Source organism: Haliotis rufescens, unplaced genomic scaffold (assembly GCF_023055435.1).
Source record: "Haliotis rufescens isolate VD_foot unplaced genomic scaffold, xgHalRufe1.0.p SCAF_9, whole genome shotgun sequence".
Classification (NCBI taxonomy): Eukaryota; Metazoa; Mollusca; class Gastropoda; order Lepetellida; family Haliotidae; genus Haliotis; species Haliotis rufescens.
Window position 1 is genome coordinate 979,797 of NW_025964383.1, and position 21,255 is coordinate 1,001,051.

The following is a 21,255-nucleotide window of genomic DNA, read 5'->3' on the forward strand; positions in this document are numbered from 1 at the left end:
GTTCCAATTTAACAAAAGTTATATGTGGGATTTAACACTTTCTTTTTAAAGTACAAATTTTAGTACTTTTGGGGGTTGAGTCCAATTTGGGACTCTGAGAGTTTGGGTTCGAATACAGGATGGGGTTAACCCAAAAAGTACCAGAATGCTGTACTAAGAAAATGTTGACTCATATATAACACTTGTTTTCTTTCTTCACTTGCCATATATTTTCACTTGGGTTGTGATCTGGTGAAGCTGCAAAATTGTTCAATATCGTTGCTATCTAGACAGGTTCGGGTGAATTGCGAGGCGTTATCTTGTTAAAGTTGAAAGGGTAGTTGACTTTGGGCGATATTTGAATCAAGGATGTCCTCTTGTAAAATGTCACAATACTTTCAGGAACTTGATGCTGGATTGTGTAATATATGCTCATGATACCTTGGTTGTACCTACTTTATTGTTCGGTTCGGAAGTCTGGGGCTTTGAAAATGTAGATACCATAGGGAGAGAGTACATCGAAAATTCCTAAAAATTGCAACCGGTCTCAGAAAGTCAACACCAGGTGAATTGGGTGGAGAGCCTTTAAATATTACAGTTTGTAAACGAGTTATATCCCTTGGGCATAAACTTGCTTTTAAACTGGTCCTTCCAAGTTATCACATATGCTGCAAAATTATATTGTATTGACAAGTGACGTTAATACGTAAGTGTACCCATGGTTACACTTTATAAAATAAACCTTAAATAGTGTTGGTCTTACAAAGATATTTTTTTTGCACCACGCCCTGGTCCGCCCCGAATGTTGAACGAATACTAAAAGACCATTTCTTTCAAAACTGGAGACATAGTATCCCCCCAAGTCCGAAGGGACAATATTATCAACATCATAAGGCAAGGCCAAACCTTTAACGTTATCTTATTCTTCCTAATAATATTTCTGGACCCATTCAAAAATTCAGAACATTTCTGTAGCTATTGGGAGCTAGTCTTGAAACAAGAGATGAGACATCTGTGAGGTCCGATGGGTTTATTCAAGCGAGTGTTCCTGCAACTTATAACCCAAAGATGTATATACCCCTATAATAATTACTCTGATGTTGTAATTTACGGCTATCTGCCCCAGGCTGACACACGCGTCATGCTTGACCAAGAGAATAAAAGACCGGTGCGGACCGTGCCGCCGACTTTATCTATGATGATGTAATGCAATGTCCCGGAAATGCGTTTGCTTATGGACAGCTGCTGCGGTTGCGGTGGAGATATAAACGACATATACTGGTCTATCAACTTGCAAATAAAAGAATTACCTTCGTTAAGCTTAATTAAGGGAAATTATGTTCGCGTGGTAGCATAAGGATATCCCTCTCCGTCTTAACTCTCAGAAAAACAGTTTTCAAACTTCACGTACATTTTTCTTATGATTCCATTATATGGTCTCTGGCTCGACGTACGTACGAGGCCACAATTTTGAATGTAAATATATAACGAACTCTTGTTCAATATAATCATGGTTGATGGCAACCACAAAAGCACGAGAGAGGATGCTAACGTCTGAGACCTGTATCTTCTCGCTTTCCTCTCAAATTATTTAATGACATGCCAGACAAAACTGCAATGCTATTATAAGTAGCGGTAAAACCCACTCCCATCTTTCCTGTATGGAAAATCCTATTATGAATACACCGAGGTAGCTATGCCTCTCTGCTACTGTGAGACTGGTATTTCGAAATGGTAATACCTTTGCATGCCTGAGGCCTGAGACCATATACTAATACGTGGCCTCAGCTGCGGCTACTTTGCCATTGAGTGGAAACAAAGTAGTAACTGTAGCATATGACACAGAATATACATGTTTAGATACAATTTGCTGATATTCATCAATTGAGATCAGCTGTGAAGTGTTACCATTAAAGATCCTGAATGGCGCGGTGCTGGTGACGTGTGGGGCACTTGGAGACATGAGCTGCATGCAGCCCCTCACCGCTATTCGATACCGCTTTGGTCACAATGTACGATGTGTATATTAATTACCTATATCCCAGCAACAATACGTCTGTTTAACATGAACATGTAGCTGCGTATCAAAATACAGATTACATAATCAATTCTTTTTGGACACAGTTGGTAGGTCATGTTGAAACTATTTAAAAGAAGTCTCATTTGTCAATTCATGCTTTTGATGCAACATTTAGTTACATTTTGGATACGCTCCATCGCTTATCATCTTTCCGAGACAAGGGAGTTAACTGATTGTAAAAGTCCAGAGCTAGGCTGCAACTATGGAGTTATATTTTGGCTGGACTAACGAGTATATGCGTTGTCCAATCAAAATCGCGTAACGAACGTGCAGAGTTCGGTCGACTGCATATTTGCAAAAACATATGTACCGCCAACTGGGCGTCGAGAGATATTTTCCAAATATCGGGACAAGTCGGATCGAACACTTGTGTGACTGTTGAGAGTATAGGGAGAAGAGGTCTACTTTAACCAACGTGTCTGCTTTAAATACCAATAACAGTGACATTATAAAGTGGTAATTACTTAGATATAGTACTATCCTTTAAATATAAACGCTATGCCGACAGATGGAAATTTGTATCACGATAGCTGGAAGTATTTGATACGTGTCAAATCTTATTTCGTTTAACGATTGCTCTTTTACATGTTACCTAGATCGGCGACGCTTACACACAGCTCCACTTTCTGGTTTTCAAGCGATTTACTCCGAATTACTTAATTATGGTGCACGTTTTTGGTTGGTGATTGTTCATTAATGTCATGTGTGTATGTTGCATGAATTATATGTAGGTATGATGGCCGATAATGAAGTAATTAGCCAATAACACTTTGGCCCGTCTTGGCCCGGCCCGGCCCGGCCCGGCCCGACGTTTAGGCAATGCCGTATTCTGCCAGCTCTGTGTATGGCTTAACATTGAAAGGGATTGAAAGTCCAATCTGAAGGTGCATTGTGGGTCTAACAACTTTGTTGCAAGCTCTTGCATCATCTCTGACAGGGTGGTGGATAGTTTATCAAGGCTAAACAGTGCGACGTGGGATGTCGTCAGCCGAATCAATATTTACTTCCGAACTGAGCATTCGTGTCGTGCCATAGTGTTAGGTATCTATTTACACCAAGTCTTGTGGGTTTTCCTGGGCGACGCAACAGTACTGGTGTTCTATTCGTTTACTAATTTTCGTCCAAAATGTTACATTATTAGTATAGCTTCCTCAGTACGTATTCACAACCTAAACACTCTCCGTTCCCTGCCCTGGAATGTCATAACGGTCTTGATACAAACCAGCAGAGCCTTTTAAAAGCAGGTGTTTCAAAAACCAACCCAGATCCATATTTATATATACGGAGTAGTACAAATATTCCAAACAAGACTTACAGTCTGACTGTCAAATGTGCTTATCATGTCGTTCTTGGACTATTGCGTTTAATATAGTTGGAACATAGATTGAAATAAACAAATAAACATGTTAATATTAACCGCATAATCGCTCTCGGAACTATTGCTAGAAACTTCTCAGAGACAAAAGATATTTAAAACCATCAATTTGTATATACTTTGAATCAATGGTTATTGTGAAATGTTCAAATTCACCCACCAAAGTATTTGTAATGACAAATAAGGATCTGAAATAGAATACCAATTCCTCAACACATATGTTTTAATGACACTATTACGAGGATGATTCATTCGAGTTTAGAATATTTTTTCAAATATGGGCCCAAAGGAAGTGATCAATAAAGATTGCATGTGTGTAAAATTTGATTGGAAATCTATTTGCAACATATGCGCAGACCTCTAATATCTTTAATCAAGGAGAAGACAGTTTGGTTTCACAATGTTAGAATATCATGTGTAGGCAATACAAGGGTCAACTTAATACTACGCACTGGAGTCCATTCTAAAGGTCAAACAATACACAGTGGCAGATGTGATAGGTGTTCCGTGTTGTCAGGGGCATATCGAATGTACACTGAACACAGTTAGAGATCATAACTATTATAGGAGATATTTTTATGAAATTTTGTGCTCATTCTTTACTTCAAAAATTTCCCAAAATATTCATGATCCCTAACTTCCTTTTGTTCAGTATAGTTTATATTCAGCCACAAGGGGGCACTGTGCCACAAACAGTGAGGGAATACTGTTGAGCGCAGAAACAAATTCACCACAAATCAGGACAAGATAAACTCCCATGAATCGCTGTTCAGGTGAGCTATGTAATTCAAATGTGTAGAAATGGGTCCATTGTAATGTTCACAAAATACAGGACAGTACAATTACTCGTTGACATATTATTTTGAACCTGTCTGTGTCTCTAGTTATTGAGTAGTATAGGGAATGGGAAATCAACCACACTACCACCTGGACCAGATTCATACCCCAATAATGCTACTACAGAGGTAATTGTATTATGCTAATTTTGCGATGCGATCCAATGATCGTCATGCTTGTATTAAAGAAAGATCAATATTAATTAATAACGGATAAACTTTACCAACGCTCACGAGGATATTGGAAAGGTATAGGGGCCATACAAAAACTAGCTGCAGTGGCTAAGGTATCTAAAGATGTTGCCAAGGATTGGTTAAAGAAACAAGCGATGTGGCAAATATACTCTCCGGCCCCGTGTTATATACCGAGAAAAGACTTTGATATTTTTACAACGAATGAAGTTCATCAGACTGACCTCTTGTTTCTCCCTCGTGATAAGGTAAGACAAACAAAAACATATAAATATACTTTAACCGTGGTAGATGTAGCTAGTCGGTACAAAGAGGCTGAACCATTTACCTCAAAAGATTCAACCGAAGTATCTAATGCACTGGGTCGCAAATGGGGACCGGTCGCGAGTTTATGGGATCAGTAACTAAACTATTAAACAAAGCACGATGTTGCATGTAGACATTTATTTAAATTTCACTTAGAAAAGCTTTTAATTTGAATTGGTGAGTTTGACAGCCGCACTGTCTCCTGAACAGTAGGTTTGGAGCGAATGGTTTCTTTGGATTTAAACTGTATTTCAGTTCTAACACAGCCAGCCTGCTTCATGTGGAAGAAAGCCAAAAGTGATGCATGTCATAGACATGTACCAGTGATCACCACAGCACGGGCTGATAGACGAGGTCATTAATCGATGCGAAACTGTAAGTTTAACCAAAGACATGCGATGACCTCTACAGAGTTGGATGCGGCTCAGGAGACCACCAGGTGCCCCTTTCCCCCTGGACATACATAGGTAACAAGATGCCACTTACACTGCAGTAAGTGTAAGCTGCTTAGTTAATATCTCAGTAAAGCAAAGTAAACTATGTCGACAAGTGTCAGAAAATGAAATACACTGTGAAAATATCCTTCCGATAATCACAATCAAGGAGACAACTTGTGGATATGTTGTGTGTTTGTTACCTGCAGTGCTGGGCGCTTAGCGTTAGCTGTGTGTGAAACAAGGCCTCTAACTGAGACCCCTGCTATCACACCTGGGAGGCACGGCAGGTGACACAGCTTGACCCTCGTCTCATATCAATAACCATGTTTGCGACGCGGAAACCTGTTCATATTTACGTCAAGGCTATTGCCTTTAATCTATAAAGTGTGACCATTATTCAAGAATTTGATAAACGAAAAAAACTAAATAGGCATAACTAACGTGTAGGAAAATAAATATGAAATAGATTGATGCATGTACTGTATTTATTTGATAATTTCATCACATGTATTTCCTTACTGGAAACTATAGCTACCGGATACTTCGACAACACATGCCCGTCTGATGTGCCACAACCTATACTCTTAGACCGTCATGACACAAAGCGATCGTAGCGCTAACGCGATCGTAACTCCCATACTTTAAAAAAGATGTAAGGCGGTTGTAACGTAGATAAACATCTAGTCTCTGAGATGAACATATTTTACAGAAAAAACAGTTGTTAAATTATAGCTATTAAATATAATAAAAAGAAGCCCAGAGATTCTTCATTTTCAGATACTGCAGTAATCTTGACTTGCCAAATATTATAGACTTGCATGGGCTGTATTGGATATATTTGTTTGAGGGTACATATGACAGACGAGTTGTAGCGCTACGATCGCTGTGAGGAGCGGGACCCTGAGCTCTCAACTCCGACCATTCCAACTGAGTTGACATGTATATACAGCGCAGTGGCCAGCAGCAGTATCTTACTTTTGACCATATAAGGTGAGGTGAAATTGGGTTTAACGTCGCGTCCAAGATTATTGCACTTATATAGCGACGTTTTGACCATATAAGGCGACTGCATGAAGTTGTAGTATTAGAATTCCAAGAGTATGTCCTACTTCCAACAGGCTACGGCCAAAAAGCTGATCAATACATGCTAGAACTCCCACCCCCATGAGGTGTTTACACTGTAAATAATGTTGGCAAGACGAAAATAAACTACTGTCTGTCTGACTGTCTGTTTGTCTGTGATTGTCTAGCTACTTTGTAACTAGTGTTTCCAATGCTCGGTTTTTCTAGTTATCTGCGGATAACAAACCTTCGCTTGACTGACTATATATAGTTAGCTACTTGGAGATTTTAGTTGTTCCTTGTTCAGTCAAAGTGACTGAATCGTAGTCGTTCAGGCTAGTTTAATATTCAGACAAACTCGTCTGTTTTGTACTCTAAGTGACTTATTTTAGGGATTAGCCCTCTGTGTTTATTTCCCGTTATTTAACCCTGCCGATGTGATTCACTCATTAGAGCGTCGAGTTAATTGAATTGATTGGCTGTCTACGCATCCTTTTCTTGTCATCTATAAGTACAATAAGCTGTTATTGATAAACCTGTGAACCTGTTACCACGTTTTCATTATTACTTTATTCTTATTTATTGACGTCCCTAATCATTGGAGCACAGCTCTGTGACAGATACAGATACATGATCGCTGATAAGAAAATATCTCATTGAAAAACGGGAACTATTTATAATGTAATTTCGAGGGTTGACAACTGTGATGGTCTCAGTAACCAAGTTATTTAGGTCGGTGTTCACTTTAATTAATCCACGTGCAGCGAAGGATAGATATCCACTTAAATGAGGTACACTTGAGGTCGTTCGAATTAAAATACGTGTCGTACTCTCTGATCATGTTCTCTTGAAAAATACCTAACTGACTCAGATTTAGCCATGTCTGTTAATCGAAAGAAACCAAGCAGTATGTATCTAGGTTCGTGGTGTTCCTACGGCGATGGGGGCAGGGGTTCAAATTCACAGTTTTTCAGACACCTTGAGTGTTCTACCATGTCTTTTGTACTCTTCGCGACTCCCTCCCTACAGCTATTGGGTTCGAATCCCGGGCGCGTCGTACCAAAGACGTTAAAAGATGATGCTGATTACCAAGCCTGACGCTCGGCATTAATTGGATTACTAAAGGACTGGTCGGCTCGGAGTCAGTATCCTATGTCATGGTATGTAAGTGGGCTGGCACTAAAAAAACGGCATAAGTCCGGACTAATACAAACAGGCGCACACACACACACACACACACACACACACACACACACACACACACACACACACACACACACACACACACACACACACACACACACACACACACACACACACACACACACACACACAATAATCTTGAACGCACGTTAACTCATTTCACATCACCACCTCACCCTTCCTATTCTCAAAATTCTGTATCCGTCTCTATGTTCTAAGAAATGCAATGCCCGTCAAACACAGGGTGCATTTGTTTGGTTACACTCACTAACAGCCGTGGAGTGATTTCGTCATCTGTCAGATACTACCATATTGTACACCGATCAATGGGTGCTACTCTGTGCTATATGACAACTATATCAATGTGTAGTGGTGTTGTCACAGTTGCAATACACGTTGGATTTACAGATACATGTAGTACATATGTTGAGCTAGCTCTTTATATAACATCGACCTGTCTTATAAACAATAGTAGATCTTCGCTATTCCCCTGTAAACACTATTCATATACGTACACCTAACTTTAACATTTTTAAAGAGTGTTATAAGTTAGATGAAAATGATAATAATATATGAAATCAACTCACTGAGTTTAGCCAGCCTTCGAAGATATCTTGTATCTGCCAACAGTTGTTGTATCAATGTGACTGCTATAGGTGACAGCGTCTGTGACGACAAAGCGACAGCGTGCTTATCGAGTTGTGGCGCTCCGCCCAGCAGCTTAAATCAGTGTTTACATCCGGGTACTAGCCTTAGCGGTGAATGGGTTTGTCGGAATGCGTGACGAAGCAGAATGGGGGACGGATGTACGGTCTTCTGGAAGAGTTTAAACAGTGGATATGCTTTGATACCAGTGGTGCAATAATGCAGTGGAAACTGCTTTGTCATGATTCATATTAGAAGCGTGTAGCGTCCTGTATAGGTGCGACGTTAAACTCCATTACGCTTCACCTGGCTTCCAGTTTCATCTTTACAGCACAAGTGTGTCTTAATGGATACCTTTCCATTCAGTGTTGATGTTTATGTCAAATTTATATTAATTGTTCCTCACAATAGATTGGTGAATAAACCCCCAGGACTGACTGCATGACTGTGTCTCGTGGTGCTGAACATGTCGTCTTGAAAAGTGTAATTCAACAACCCAGACTTCTCTATTGGAGCAGTCATGTGCGTCAACATTTAAGATTCCAAACCGAGACGGAAAGTAAACTGAGAGACAAAACAAAGTAAATTGATTGTTGTTTTGGTAATTGAAAATTGAAAGAACTGTTGTTATACAGCTTAAATCAGCGTTTACAGAGAGAGAGAGAGAGAGAGAGAATAATGTTTATTATAGTGTCACATGTTATATACACTTCATACTAAAACACGTACACGAACAGTAAAATATAACATCCGACCAGGTATGGCCTACGAGACACTAGACATAAAAGCAAATTATAACGTCATGATCTGGGTAAGGTAAAATAAGACATATACTAACACAATGTTTAAAATTAAGATTGGGTTATGAACACGCACGCACGCACGCACGCACGCACGCACGCACACTCACACTCACACGCCAAATTACTTATAAAGTCACGCACACGATCATACACAAACACGTAGGTACACACACACACACCCCACACCATACCATGCACACACACACGCACACGCACACACAAACACACGCACTCACACATACATACCCTACGTACATTATAACCCCCCCACACACACACACACACACACACACGCTCTCACGCCCCCCCCCCCCCCCCCACACACACACACACACACGCACTACGCACACACGTACACATATACCATACGTAGATTATACGCGCCCCCCCCCCCCCCCCACACACACACACACACAACACACACATGCACTACGCACACACGTACACATATACCATACGTAGATTATACGCCCCCCCCACCACCACCCCCCCCCCCCCCCCACCCCCCACCCCCCCACACACACACCCAACACAGGGGTGCATTTATCCTCACCGACACTCAACATAAGCATTACAAGTATAACATTGATCACAGGAAGACATACTACAATTCGCAAGCATAATGACATACATACAGGTACTAGCCTTAGCGGTGAATGGGTTTGTGAGAATGCGTGACGAAGCAGAATGGGGGACGGTTGTATGGTCTTCTGGAAGAGTTTAAACAGTGCATATGCTTTGATACCAGTGGTGCAATAATGCAGTGGAAACTGCTTTGTCATGATTCATATTAGAAGCGTGTAGCGTCCTGTATAGGTGCGACGTTAAACTCCATTACGCTTCACCTGGCTTCCAGTTTCATCTTTACAGCACAAGTGTGTCTTAATGGATACCTTTCCATTCAGTGTTGATGTTTATGTCAAATTTATATTAATTGTTCCTCACAATAGATTGGTGAATAAACCCCCAGGACTGACTGCATGACTGGTTATATCCCAATAGTTAGACGTCCCATTAGTTAGACGTCCCAATTGTTAGACATGTTTATTCGGGCAAAGAGGGAATATACCTACAGGTGTAATGGATCGGTCCTAATTAGATTAAAGTACTGGGTAGGGATAGGGGACTCACAGTTTAGGGAGTAATATATGTTATAATTTCGTTTAATTAACCTAAATTACCTTACTCTCAGCACAGGTTCAATAGGCATGAGATTTCCTATGTAAACTATGGAGTAGCTTAATTGTCTTACTGTATGATTAGTTGAAGGAGTCGAGTTTAGATTATCTACTCATCAAACAAATAAAAATGATCTTGGGGTACGTATCATTATCAGTATCGATATGGTTGGTTAAAGGTAAGTAGAGTACCTCACCTCTCGGCTCGGAAGTGAGCAGTTGATATTAGATGGATATATTTACAACAGAAACCGCGAGAGGCAAACCTGCACACATTGGAGATGTGTCGTCAAGACGTGCAATGGGAAATGTACGACTGTCGGTGACTTTCTTTGCAATCAGTCGGAACATAACCATCCGCCTGAAGATGAAACCAGAGTGAACTTTGTCTGCAATCTTCGTAAAAGAGCGCGAGAAGAAACCACACAGATGCAGGCATTGTACGAGGAGCAAGTCACTCAAGTACATGTAGATGAAGCCAACATGCCAGCGATGCCGTCATTTCAGAGCGTGAAAGGTGCACTTTACAGGTAAATATCATCCCGTATTTTTGACTTGGTTAGAATTTACTCTTTTTTTAGGTCCCACATAACTTGTTTCGCTCTTAAACATTTCAAGTTAATGAAATCATGATCAATATTTCATGTAACATATGTGTAACTGTTCCTTTGCTCTTGTTCAGGCGTTACATTCGAGCGTTACCCAGGTCGCGGTCAGCAGTAGACATTGAAGACAAATGGTCAGAGACAACAGATGGACGTCCCTTTCTACTGTTCAGCGACGGCGACGATGACAAGATCCTGGCGTTCTCCACTGCAGAACAGATACAAGCACGCCAGGAAGCTGACACCCTTTACATGGATGGTACCTTCACAGCATGTCAAGGTTTATGGGATCAAGTATACATCATTCATGCCAGAGTTGGTCCCAACACCTTCCCTCTTGTGTTCGCCCTTTTGCCAGATCGCCAAGCAACAACCTATGGCCGGCTTTTTCGACAACTGAAGACAGAAGTTCAAGAGCGATTCAACAGACCTCTGTCACATTGCACACTTCGTCTGGGATAAATAAACTGTAAAAGTTATTAAATGTAAAGTGTACATTACCAAAAACTGTCACAAAGTGTTGTTACAAACTGTATAAAATTTATCAAATGTAAAGTGTCATTAAATGTTAAGTATAATATTAAAGTATCTATTTAAAGCTGCTTTCCTTTGTTTGTCAGATCTTATCTGGACTATTCCATTTTAAAGTCTGAGGTAACAAGCATAAGGATTAGTGTGCACTCAACCGTTTAAAGTGTTGTTATAAGCTGTCTAACTATTGGGACGTCTAACTAATGGGAGGACACCGCATGACTGTGTCTCGTGGTGCTGACCATGTCGTCTTGAAATGTGTAATTCAACAAACCGAGACGGAAAGTAAACTGAGTGACAAAAGAAAGTATACTGATTTTTGTTTTGGTAATTGAAAATTGAATGTGGGCTTGGGTCTCGAGACGACCGGACGTGTTTTGACGGAGCTCTGCATATTGTGCAGTCCTTATGGATATATTTTGCTTCACCGGCGGTGAAAAAGACAACTGACTTCCATGATCTCAAGCAGAAGGTAAAGCCCAACTACTCTTCTAATTTTCTAGGGTACAGCTATGAACTCCTCTCCAACATACCCCACACAAACCCCTGAAACTATTGACTTTGATATCCTCAGAGACCTTGGGGACATTTTAGGAGAAAGTGACAGGCAATCATGTGAGACTTCTCTCAAAAGCATATACAAGAATGATGAAAAACTGTTGAATGATGTGCGACACTCACTGTATGATATAGCTAAGGCAGAATGCAGTGATTTCCCAGACGGGGTACTGATAAAGAGAGTGAATCGTGGAGGAAGATCTAAAAGTATCTCAGACAAATATGCTGCAGACATATATCTCCTTTTTAAGTACATTAAAGGAGCAGTGCCACCCCATGTTATTCAAACTGATGTATTAAGCCGTCAAAGAGCACGCTATACAGATATTGGCGGATGTGACAATGTGTATGATGTGAGTCAGGTGCTTGACCCTGAAAATATGACAAGCAAATCCAAAATAAATGATTTTGTGCCTGAAGTGTTTAACAAACTAATAGCCATTCATGAAGAAATGAAGGAAAAACTGGATTTTGTATGCAATAAACTTTGTGATTTCCAGGACAAATATGAATTGGATATGAGAAAAATGATTGATGCATATGAAGACAAGAACAATCAACTTCAGCATTATGTCACCGAGACTAAGTGTTTGCAACTGACTGAAGAACGATTGAAGAGAGATATTTGTTCCTTGAAAAGTGACTTGAATAACAAGAGTAAAGAAATTGTGCATCTTAAAGACCAGATTTGTACAACGATTTCGACTATTGACAAACGAGCTTGCAAAATAGACGGCAATATTGACTTGATGAATACACGAAACATGATGATGCAAGCCCAGAGCCCAATACCCAAGCTTTTCCACCACTGTCCATGAGAGAAGATGTAAGCCTGTCTGTCTTTCTTTTGATCTACCATTTTTGGATCTCTATAATATTGGTAATATAGATTTCCAAATTTTGAAATCAAAACTGATAGAACTTGACAGAGAAAACTGGTTGCGTGGAGTTTGGAATGACACTGGCCATACTACAGACAATAAGCTTAGAACGTTTAGATTGTTTAAAAATACACTGAATGTTTCATTTTATGTACGCCATATTCTGGATAGATCACGACGAAGCACTTTAGCTAAACTTCGCTGTGGAACTTTACCCTTAGAATTAGAAAGAGGTCGTTATACACGCCCGAAAACCCCTGTTTCTGAACGCGTCTGTAAATTATGTAACGGCCAAACTGTTGAAGATGAAGTTCACTTTTTGGTAACGTGTGACTGTTATAGAGATCTAAGACTTAATCTTTGGCAGAAAGTATCCCTTATTAACCCCTCGTTTATTACCATGTCTCCGGCAGACCAAACCGTATTCTTAAGTGCGACGAACTGGTTAAACCACTTGCTGCATTAATCTTCTCAATGTATCGGAGAAGAAAATATATAAAACAATAAACTGGGTAGTTGTGTGCGTGTGATAATTCTTATCATCTATCATGTTTTGCTGTGTTGTAGGGTTGATGTGTGGGGGTGCTATGGGTTGTGATGGGTGGCTGGCCCGAGGGGTTGTGATGGGTGGCTGGCCCGAGGGGTTGTGATGGGTGCTTGTTTCATGTTGTCGCGGGTGCGTGTGTGTGTGTGTGTGTGTGGGGGGGGGGGGGGGGGGGGTCGTTGGGAGGAAGTGTGTGTATGCGGCGGTAGATTGTTACTTTGTTGGTGTCTTTGTGCGTGGTTGGTGCTTCTTTTTTGTGGAGACGGGGAGGGTTGTGGATGCGAGTGAGGACGTGGTTGATGGGTGCGGATGAGGGAGTTGGTGTGGATGCGGGAACGGATACAGGTGAGGGTGCGTTTAAGAAATAGGGTGTGTGTGAGAGTGATTTGTGACGCTGAGGGTTCGAGCGAGGGTTCGGATGTGATTGAAGTGATGTCAATGAGGGTTTGGGTGTGTCTGAATGTGCGGGTGTGTTTGCGTGGTTTGCGTAAGCTGCTGTGAGTGAAGGCCTGGATGTGGGAATGGATGTGGTTGTGTGTATATAGGATGTTTGTATGGGGGATAATATTATTAATGTTATTTTCATAATTGCTATTAAATGTGGTGTGTACATATATAAAAAAGTGTTTTTTATGAGTCTTTTAGTGTCTCGTAGGCCATTTTGGCCGGCCGCTGAATTTTTACATTCTTGACTTGTCATTTTATATGTACAGTGGGTGACACTATAATAAAATAATATTCTTCTTCTTCTTCTTCTTCTTCTTCTTCTCTATCACTATTGAACTCCAAGACGAGCAGAACGATAGCTCCTGGGGTCATGACAGTGACCTTGGAAAACAGGAAACTATTCACTCACGAAAGGTTAACTTTAACCAACAGTGGAAACGTGTATTTTCTGGGGCCTCACGTTTCAACTCAAAGAGACTAGTTTTGTCCTACATAAAAGCTGATCAACCATTTGAAATCGTCAGGGACGCCATCATCGACTACGCTAAAGACCGAGGAGTGACAATTAGTAAACTGTCACTTCTGAAGCACTGGAAGATATATAATCCAACTTACACCATACGAATCCATGTTCCTAACCAGGGTGCCAAGGTCATGCTTGAAGAGGATACATTCTGGCCAGAGAATGTCAACTGTAGAGCGTGGGTTCCCAGCAAAAGATGGTATGTACGTAAGGATGATGAACGGTCAAGATATTAAACATGACAAAGTAAATCAAGATAACGACTATTTGTGACCTATCTCTTGTTTCTTATGATCAGACTTGCTACATGGAATGTGCGTGGCGTTATGCATGCTGCTACTGAACTTGCTGATAAACTTGAAAGTTGTGATATAATGTTCATTTCTGAACACTGGCTAAACAGACAAAACGAATCCTACTTAAATGGGATCCATGATGAATTTGATGTGTATTCCAAATGTGGCAAATCAGAACTACCAAGACCTAGAGGCTCAGGAGGCGTAGCAATATTTGTTCGTAAATGGGACTGTTGTGTCTCGTCTGTGATAAACACTCCAGATGATGATCGAACGATCAGTATCAAATTGACTATGAACAATGTTCCTGTTTTTATTATAGGAACATATCTTCCATCTAGTAATGTGCTGGACAGTGTTTATTGTGAAGCGCTTGACTATGTCATACAATTATATGATGTGTATTCACAACATGGACAGACTATCATACTTGGTGACTTTAACACAGACTTACGCACTCCTGATAAACTGCGTTCCAAATATTTAAGCAGAGTATTGAATGAGAGATCTCTGTACTCTGTGATCCCCATCGATGACGTCACTAGATATACATATTTCACCAAAAGTGGAAATATTAAGACTATGCTAGATTACATTTTTGTAAATGTTGATTTTACACCTAATGTTGTCGGATTTGTCATTGATACAAATGTATCTTACTCTGTATCAGATCATTTGCCTATTCTTGCCTGTCTAACTATAACAACACCTATAAGTCAATATGGAGGTGATGAACTTAACTGGCGGAAAGCAACTGAGACGGACCTAATGCTTTATCGTTTTGAAACTGAAAACTGGCTTCGTGATACTGTTTTTGCAATTTCAGACTACCAGACACCAGTAGACTTTATTCAATATTACAATGAATACATCACCTCAGCCCTTCAAAATGCAGCAATAATGTACATTCCTTCATCAAAATTCCAACCTAGGCTGAAACCGTACTTGGAAAAAGGATAATCTTAAATCATTACACAATAGTATGCGCAAGTGCCGTAAAGAATGGAAGGAAAATGGTAAAACTCGCGATAAAAGCAACATCTTTTTTGCTAGATACAAAGAAGCCAAACGGTTATTTAGAAAACAGCATCGGATCTCAAAACAAAAGCTGATAGATGATAGATACAAAGAAGTTTATGAAGCTGCTGAGGTTGATGTTCATGAATACTTCAGGGTAGCTAAACGTTATCGTAAAAACAAAGGTCATACTCAAAAACTTGTCTATTCAGATAAATCATCTAATGACCCGAAGGATATATGTGATATGTTTGGTGAATATTACAGAAATCTAGCTGCCCCGGATATTGATCTGAAACATGATGTTCTATTTTCCTCTTACGCCAAACAACGTGTTAATGACCTTGAAAATGAGGTATTAGATAGCACTGATTCTTATGACAGTAATGGTGTAGCTATAGCATCTCCCTTTCAAAACCCTTCACTGCTGAAGAATTGATGGATACTGCCAAATCTCTGAAAACAGGTAAATCACCAGGGCATGACGGAATCTCAAACGAGCATATTAAAAAAGCAGGTAGATCTATTCATCACCATCTCATGGTTTTATTCAATGCAATTGTGCACTATGAATATATACCATGTGAGTACAACATAGGTCAAATCCTCCCAATCCATAAATGTCATGGTAAAAGCAAGTCGGATCCTGCTAATTACAGGGGAATAACTATGACATCTGCTTTTGGTAAACTTTTGGAAAGGCTCATACTCAACAGAATCGAATCCTGGGTAACTAAAAACTGTAATTTCCCACATCTTCTCCAATTTGGCTTTCGCAAGAATGCAGGTGCAGACACTGCGGCCCTCACACTATTAGAAGCAATAGCATATTACAATGAAAAAAGTTCTCCAGTGTACTGTGCATTTCTAGATAATGAAAAAGCCTTCGACAGGGTATGGCTAGATGGCCTTTTTCTAAAACTTTATGACCTTGGTATCACGGGTAAAACATGGCGAATACTACGTAGCTCTTATATGTCTATGTACTCCTATGTCAGCTTTGCAGGCTATAGATCAGACTTGTTTCATGTACGCCAAGGAGTTGGTCAAGGCAGAGTTATATCTACTTGGCTCTTTACATTATATATAAATGATCTGTTATGCGAGCTGGAACGCTCTAAACAAGGACTAAATCTGCCGTGGGCACATACTCCAGGCCAGCTCTTGGCATATGATACAACACTATTTAGTAGCTCACCAACAGGCCTTCAAGATCTTCTCAATGTTGTAAATCAGTATGCATATAAATGGCAGCTTAAGTACAATGTCACGAAAAGCGCTGTTCTAATATTTGATGTGCAGCGTAAATTTACCTGCTCTCAATCACTGTACTTGGGCAGTAGGTGTGTTCCACTTCAGCAATCTATAATATATGCAGGTGTCAGGATAAGCTCTGATAAGTCTTCCTTAGAACGAACACAATTAGCTTGTGAAAAGTTAAAAATGTTAATAAATAGTAATAATGATACTGGACTAAAGTTTGGAGGCATGAATCCAATCCCAGCAAAAAGGATCTGGGAACGAGTGATACAAACTCTATGGATGTAATGTCTGGGGGCTATTAACCCTCAAAGAATACGATATGCTGGAAGTTATTCAACGTTATGTCAGTAGAAAAATACAGGGCCTTCCACAATGTACATCAGGTACTGTTGCTGTGGACAACATGGGTTTGATATCTCTCCAATCCTTTATTGACAAACAGTCACTGTTACTACTTGGAAAACTATGCCGATCCAGTTATAGCTATGTCTTTAAAAAGGTATTCATTACTCGCCTTGGGCAGTTTAGATACGAAATAGCGTTGGATAACCTCAAAAAACGATGTGCTTTGTCACCTGTATATAACATGCTCAGACTTGTCAAAAAATACAATCTTAATGCAGAAATAGAAGATTATCTAATTAAATGTAGCTTCCCAAGTAAAAAGGCATGGTCTGATATTGTTAAGGAAAGGATTATTTCTGCAGACCAGGAAGCTGTATGCTCTAAGCTGCTATCTAGACTTAACTTAAATAGATATGTTTCGCTACGTAATGATAAAGAACACAGACTCTGGCTGCTTGCACTTGAACGTCCTGAACAGTTCCCAAACCTGTCTCATCTTGTACGGCTGGGATGCATAAATATAGAATCCAGGGAATGTCGATGTGGAATTGTAGCTCATGATATTATTAAGCATGTCTTTGTGTATTGTATATTGAATATGAATGACAGAAATGAACTATTTGAAATCATTTGTGATGTGATAGATGTCTCTACATTTGCAAGACTATGTAGTGAGGACGATGATATAATCCTATCTGTACTACTAGGCGGTATGCCTGAGTGTGTTAGCTCTTTATCCCAAAGTCTATGGGGTGACCTTATGGTTATTGTGTCAAGACATTGTAGGAAATGGCTGTATCTGTTACAAAACAGTTATAAGAGTGCTTGATTGTCATGCATTTTGTAGTTATCATTTCTAATAATATTGTTCAATTGTACTACTGTACAGCTCTGTAATTATACATAATATCATATATGATATGTATCTTCAATATCTGGAGGAAATAAAGAATATCTATCTATCTATGTCAAATTTATATTAATTGTTCCTCACAATAGATTGTGAATAAACCCCCAGGACTGACTGCATGACTGTGTCTCGTGGTGCTGACCATGTCGTCTTGAAATGTGTAATTCAACAAACCGAGACGGAAAGTAAACTGAGAGACAAAAGAAAGTATACTGATTTTTGTTTTGGTAATTGAAAATTGAAAGAACTGTTGTTATAAATATAAAATAAATCAGTTCAATGGAAACGACGAAGAAGATACAATTTGCAGCCACATGACATCTATACCATGTTTGACATGTGATATATATGTGCCGAAAAAAGCAAATGTATTGATTTTCAAAGATAAGATGACTAAGATTTGTGTATTATGCGAATTAATCTTTAAAGTTTTAAATCAAATTATATTTTTGAGAATAAAATCATGTAGAAGTATTCCTTCAGTGCTGACTAGTTTTAATTAGCCCGAATCACGAGATGCCGACCCGTGAAGAGCCAGGGTATACGTAGAATAGGTCTTCAGCGACCCATGCTTGCCGTAAAATGCGTCTATGCTTGTCGTAAGAGGCGATCGGGTGGTCAGACTCGCTGACTTGGTTGGTGCATGTCATCGTATTAGCCGAAATGCGTGGATCGGTGCTTATGATGTCAATCACTGGATAGTCTGGTCCAGACTCCATTATTAACAGACTGCCGTCATATAGCTGGAATATTGCTGAGTGGGGCGTATAACAAACACCAGATGCCAATTAGCATGAGCGACCCAACAAACTGGGCTTCGGACCAGCAATGGGGCAATTGGAGGACCTGATTGACAGCGAGGGGGAAATCCCCTTGAATCCTCGTATTTAGCAGGGTGATGCTTAACTATAACCTGAAAGGCTTTAACCCTGCACATTTGTCTGACGTGTGTAAATGTGTATTACGTAGTTTAGTATACAGTGAATACGTGTACGTATTTTTTAGCAATGAAGTTAGAGGGGAATGTCCGAGTAACTCTCCATTCCTTAAAAATAATGGAGCGTTCAAACAATAGAATGACGTCACAGATGTGTTTTAAGTTCAGTTCATATACTCTTATTCAGGCAAATTATATACAATACTACTACCTTCTTGTTATCCATGATTCATGATATAACCCAACACCTGTGAATTGTCGTCATGCGCTTAATGCTCAATTAATGACTTTATTACAGGTATAAGTGGTAGGACCAATCAGATTACCTGACAAAAACTATGCAAAATAACCCAATAACGTTCATCCCGGCCTCTGGGGATATTATTGATGTATAGCAATGAGGGGTTCGCATTTGGCATTTCAGGTGTCTTGGGTAATTATTTAATCTAAGATTGGGCTATAAAAACCAGGTCTTGTGTGGTGAACGTGACAGCGTAGCAAGATAAGAATGGCCAGTTCAGTTGTCAAAATTAAGCGTTTATATGTAAAACGAAACGCCATATATTTAAAATATTCGATTGTTACAAAGACACGTGACATCGAAGACGTTTATTTGCACAGCTTCAGATGTATGGGATGTTAAGGAAGAGAATTTATGGACGTCAACATTTATTGTTTAGGAAAACGACGTTTCGAAGTATATACTCTCTCCTTAAAAGGTTAATAACTGCCATGAAGCAGAGAACATATATAATTTATGTACTTGTAAGAACAACAAAAGTGATACGACTACAGGGGTTGAAACTTAACAAGGGAAGCCAGCAGTAAATTGGCGCTGATATGTGATTTACAATGGACAGATGGAAGCCAACACCAAACAGTTACTTAGTGCTGATAGGTGATAGCAATGCATAACCGGAAGCTAGGACTTAAATTATCTCTGAATGGTAATAGGCAATGGTTAAACTGGAGGCAGGTCATTCGCACATGTATGTAGACAATAGTCAAAGCAATAAGTCCAAAGCACTGGGCAGATAAACTGTCACCATATATCTCCATTTGTACCTTCAATATGTCATAGCTATGACCTTGAAGCGAAATAAACGTTTGTTGTTGTTGTTGTTGATAGGTTCCTTGGTCACGGTTCATTCCTGGCTGGTGTCTCTTGATGCCAATGGCTTCTTGTAGTTTTCTTTGACTTTGGCGGCTTCCCACACGGTGGTTTTGGTTCTTGAGCACGTGTTTGGAAATAGCGGATTGGAGATCTAGCTTTTTGACAGAGGTCTGAAGTTCTTTGAGTCTGGGGTTTTTCCAATGTGCTGGTGGGCATCGTTGCAGGGGATCTGGTATATACATCCTCTGGGGTTGGGACTTGCGCTGCTGGGATATTGTTACTTTTTGTGGATATTGGCGGATAAATTCCTCGAACAAGGTATCTGCCTGATATTATACATATTACTTTTCTTGGTTGTAATTACGATATTTGCATCTTGTTTTCAATCACTTGCCGGGTTTGTTCTCACTTTGCCAGTCGGCTGAATATTGTTTTAGTCTTGGATTTGTGGTTAAGCTGACAAAAGTCTGTTTCAACTGATCGCTTCTCACTGGCGAACTGTAATCACTCGGTGGCTTACCGGGAGATGGACCTTTGTCATTACAGTATTAATTGTTGTGAGGATGTCTGCAGGCAATGGGATGTTGTTAAAAGGGATGAAAACACTGGACTAGTTAAAAAGCGCAACTGCATGTGTTCCGGACTTAATTATTCAAATAGAATTTACATTATTTATTTACATATTTATGGCAAACGCACAGGTTAACATTAGACTGATTTAAAATTCACCTGGTGGTAGGCATTTGATAATGTTCTGACTTTACGTCAAGAGTTAAGACTACGAAAGGTACCAGAACTCACTGGAAGTGTTTGCCAACAGTAAACACAGTCAATGACGCTATTAGTAGATCATTACCATCTTAGAGATTTTTCCAAGTTATCTGCTGAAGAGTTCCTTGCCAACCTCGAGACTACTAACAGACCCGACTCCAGACCAGTTACGGCTATATAACAGGAAGAACCTATCAGTAAGTTCCATCAGCTCCAGAAAGAAATAGTGTATAGTGCAATGGACCGCCTGAAAATCCCGGAGCCCCGTCTGCTTCAGAGAACATATTCTGCCATCTTCCCATGTTGTTGGTGTACCGGTGCAAAATAGTCTGCATGTGCTATGCTGATATGAATAATAAATTAATTTCGTTATGTACATATTCATTAGCTGGCTACTGTATTTGGGAATAAAATATG

General features: G+C 39.9%; 2 protein-coding genes across 2 annotated transcripts in view; one reads left to right on the top strand and one right to left on the bottom strand.

Annotated features, from left to right (window-relative positions):
• LOC124152654 (excitatory amino acid transporter-like) overlaps positions 1–8,357 on the bottom strand; it is a 28,261-nt gene extending 19,904 nt beyond the window's left edge. Inside the window, exon 1 of the mRNA XM_046525684.2 lies at positions 8,058–8,357. The gene's annotated coding sequence lies outside the window, so the exon portion shown is untranslated. The remainder of the gene's footprint in view (positions 1–8,057) is intronic.
• Positions 8,358–10,268: 1,911 nt separating this feature from the next.
• Positions 10,269–11,163, top strand: LOC125377464. Its single transcript, XM_048391040.1, has 2 exons — positions 10,269–10,626; positions 10,779–11,163. The coding sequence occupies exons 1-2, from the start codon at positions 10,526–10,528 to the stop codon at positions 11,161–11,163; spliced, it is 486 nt and encodes a 161-aa protein (XP_048246997.1). The 5' UTR covers positions 10,269–10,525.
• Positions 11,164–21,255: the final 10,092 nt, after the last annotated feature.